Source organism: Fukomys damarensis, unplaced genomic scaffold (assembly GCF_012274545.1).
Source record: "Fukomys damarensis isolate Sample0158 unplaced genomic scaffold, DMR_v1.0_HiC HiC_scaffold_14, whole genome shotgun sequence".
NCBI lineage: Eukaryota > Metazoa > Chordata > Mammalia > Rodentia > Bathyergidae > Fukomys > Fukomys damarensis.
In genome coordinates this window covers 22,391,269-22,394,735 of record NW_022900926.1, presented here as the reverse complement: position 1 = coordinate 22,394,735, position 3,467 = coordinate 22,391,269, and the positions used below count along the sequence as shown (strand labels likewise).

The following is a 3,467-nucleotide window of genomic DNA, read 5'->3' as shown; positions in this document are numbered from 1 at the left end:
AAAAAAAAAAAAAAAAAAAAAAAAAAAAAAAAAGTAAATGCCACGCATCATACCTGGCTTATTTCCTGAGTGGCTGCTATTTTGTCCTGAAACTGTAGCAGAAGGGCGGCTGGAGGCAGTTTTCTTATCTTGCACTTTACAGCCATCAGACGCTACAAAACAAGACCAAAAGACATGTTTAGTCTCTTAGAATTTATGCAGGGAACATTCATCCAATAAAGACTTTCTGTTAACCATTTTATCAGGTACAAGGCCAGGTTCAGGAAATGCAAAGGTAAAGCGGCTACAGCCATCCGAAAGAAAGGAACCGTTAAGTGGGAAGGGCACATCCGAAACCAGCAGCCTCAGCCCGGGTGGCCGGTGCTACGGGGGATGGGCCTGTTCGAAGGTCCATGGAGAGTGCCTACCCTGGCTGTCCCAGTTTACACGAGAGCAGTCACACGGAAACAGGCTGGGAAGCTCAAGTCTCTGACCTTAGTTCTCACAAAGTTCATGTTCTAAAAAGCTCTGATATAACTATGTAGCTCCCCAAAAGGCAAGCAGGAGATATTTAAAAGGATTTGGAAAAAGCCTTTCATCAGAGTTTAACAACAAAGATTATTAAAGATACAAAAAATGTATTTTAGGAAAGGAATAAAAGGCAAAAATAACAGCACTTCTCTGGTTATATGACATATAGCATCTTCCAGGTTTGGGTAAGTTTATTTTCTTTACACGTACTATTTTATTTAATGTATGTTCAAAGGCTTTATTTTTTAATACCGGGGGACTGACTGGAGAGCCTTTGCTATCTATGTCCCTAGCCCTTTAAAAAAAGGGTGTTTTTTTGCACCGGGGATCGAATTCAGGTTGTTTCGTTTTTTAAATAGGGTCTTGCTCAGTTGCCCAGGCAGGGCTCGAACGTGTGATCCTCCAGCCTTAACCTCTCAGAGTAGGGGACTGGAGGCACACACCTTCACATCTGGCTTGAATCAGTGGATTCTAATAGGACTGACACTCTGAGGAGATTTAACCTTGCAGTTTCCCATTGGAACAGGGTCACGTGTGTGTGTGTGTGTGTGTGTGTGTGCGCGCGCGTGTGTGTACGCGTGCATGCAAACTTGGCCTGGGGGGGCAAGAATGAGTGAAGCAGTAGGCAAACTGAAGGCGGCCTCTGCTCCGTGTTGCTGCGGCCCTTGGGTGCTCTTACCTCACCCCCTTGCTAGAACCTCCCTGCTCAGCTGGCACGTGGAAGCGGGAGCCCAGATCCAGCAGGCGAGACCTTGTGACTTCAGAGGCAGCTCAAAAGACCAAACACTGAGGGCAGTTGGAAATTTTGTTGCTTACTGTGGTACAGCAAGCCTTCCCCTTAGTTCACAAGTGAGTCTTCTGAGAACTGCTCACAAAGAAGTGAACACTGACGCAAGACAGACGGAAAGAAGCAGCGCGCCCCTGGGAAAGGAGGACTTTGAGTATAACAGTCTGACTTTATCATCACCTGTAGCACAAGCAGGTAAGGCTTTAATTAGCTCAGCTGTCTAGGAATATTCTATTTATTATTTCAAGGTAAATGAAACATAATGAGCCCCACTGGTTCTGAATATATTTCAGAGGTTTTTGTTACTTTCTTGCCTGGGTGTATTTAACATCGTGTTATCCTTCTCTGGCGAGTGCCTCCTCGGTACCCCAGGTACTGGCAACGAACATCAACCCTAACAGAATATTATACAACCAGATGATGAAGGACATAAATAAGACCCTGACATGTGTTCAGGATGAGTCACTGATCTAAATAGGCCCTCATAAAAAAACGTTCCTCTGGGCGTGAGGGGTGGGGTGGGGGGACACTTAGCTCTAACTTGCTTTATTGTCCTGCAATTCAAATGTCAAAATTAATTTCAATTACACCAGAGGTCTGGTTAATTGAATTTATCTACATTTGACTCAAACTCGACCCACTTGAATTGCACATGAGGCGTCTGTTTGTCTGCTTAGGGGTTGGGAATCTAATCTAGGAGACCCCAGAAGTCATACTCATCACTAGACAAATTGAAAATCCACCTGAAACATTTTCAATGGTCACGTAAAATTGACAGCTTAAATTCAGCAAAATAAAAAACAGTCTTAAAGATGTTCAGGCTGTTTAGTCCAAGACTATGCACTGCTATTTTGTAGCCATTAGGCTGGACATATTTCTATTTCTAACATCTTCAGGCTTTTATTATCATTCTCTCTTCTACCACTGTAAGAGTCTATGTTCCTTCAATTCCTTCTTTGGTTCGTGGTGAAAGCAAAAGATAGAGAATAGATTCAAATCTCAGCCCCAGCTCTTATTGCAGAGTGACCAGAAAGTCACCTGACTTCTCTAAGTGGTAATCTGAGGTGACAGTGCCCAAATCAGTGTTGTTGGGCTGGGTAATTGAGAAGATGTGTTAATAATCTACTACAGAGATTGGCACACCGACGTTTTAATGAGTGCTTTTCTCCTGACTCTTTTGGTCTTCATTCCTCGCATTGCATCCTCAGCTTCTGTGCGTGTTAGCTGTGGGTTTTAGAGTAAACCTGGCCTGCTGTTTATGAGCTATGAATTCTCAGCACATCACTAAGCTAAGACTTCATTGCCCCATCCAGAAGAGGGAGCAGTGGCTCAGAGCTGTGACAGTTAAATTCAATAATATGAAGAAAGACAGCTCACTGCCGGGCTGATGGCAAGAGTCAATATGCTGTAGAGTCTTTCTGGCTCCTTCCTACCCCTTCTCCCCGGAAGCTGGGCTTCTATTTCCTGAGAGCCTGGAGGAAAGCAAACCTATGTCAACTTGGTATCAGTGGTCCTGAAGAGCAGGTGACCAATGTGGCAGGAACTCAGCCCCTGGCTTCAGAGGGTTTCAGCTCAGCTATAATTGTACCTTTTCCTCGATCATAATAATGGGAAAATAACTTGAGGTTGCCTGCCATGCCTCACCCCCGCCCCAGTACTGAGGACTGAATTCAGGGCCTTCACACCAAGCCACGTACCCAGTCCTTTTTTATTTTGAGACAGGGTTTTGCTAGGTTGCTAAGTTGTTCAGGCTGGGCTTGACTTGAGATTCTCCTGCCTCATGCTCCCAGAGTGCTGGTATTATAGGCATGTACCACACGCCAGGCTTTGTTTTGCTTTTAAACTACAGGAAACTCTACTACTTATGAACACAAGGAAAACAAATGTACTCATTTTCAGATTTCCAAAATTTAAAAATTTAGAAATTCTGTGCACCTAGCAGATAGAACTGCATATATCATTTTAAACTTTACAATTTAAAAAATATCATCAGTGGCTTTCCAATATTTTTGTTTTTGCTCTTTTCAAAGTGTTGGTATGTAGTCCAAGCTGGTCTTTGAATTCATGATCCTCCTGCCTGCCCCAGCCTCCTGGAGGATGGTGATTACATGTGTGTGCCACCATGCCAGGCCCAGTATCTTAAAGTTGAGCCTCTTTTTTTTTTTTTTTT

The 3,467-nt window shown here is 43.7% G+C and overlaps 1 protein-coding gene across 7 annotated transcripts in view; it reads right to left on the bottom strand.

Annotated features, from left to right (window-relative positions):
• Positions 1-3,467, bottom strand: part of Map7 (microtubule associated protein 7) — a 142,533-nt gene that overhangs the window by 61,447 nt on the left and 77,619 nt on the right. For all 7 annotated transcript variants that reach the window (XM_033763271.1, XM_033763272.1, XM_033763270.1 and 4 more), the window contains one exon: positions 54-152. In XM_033763271.1, the coding sequence (XP_033619162.1) occupies positions 54-152 (99 nt within the window). The remainder of the gene's footprint in view (positions 1-53; positions 153-3,467) is intronic.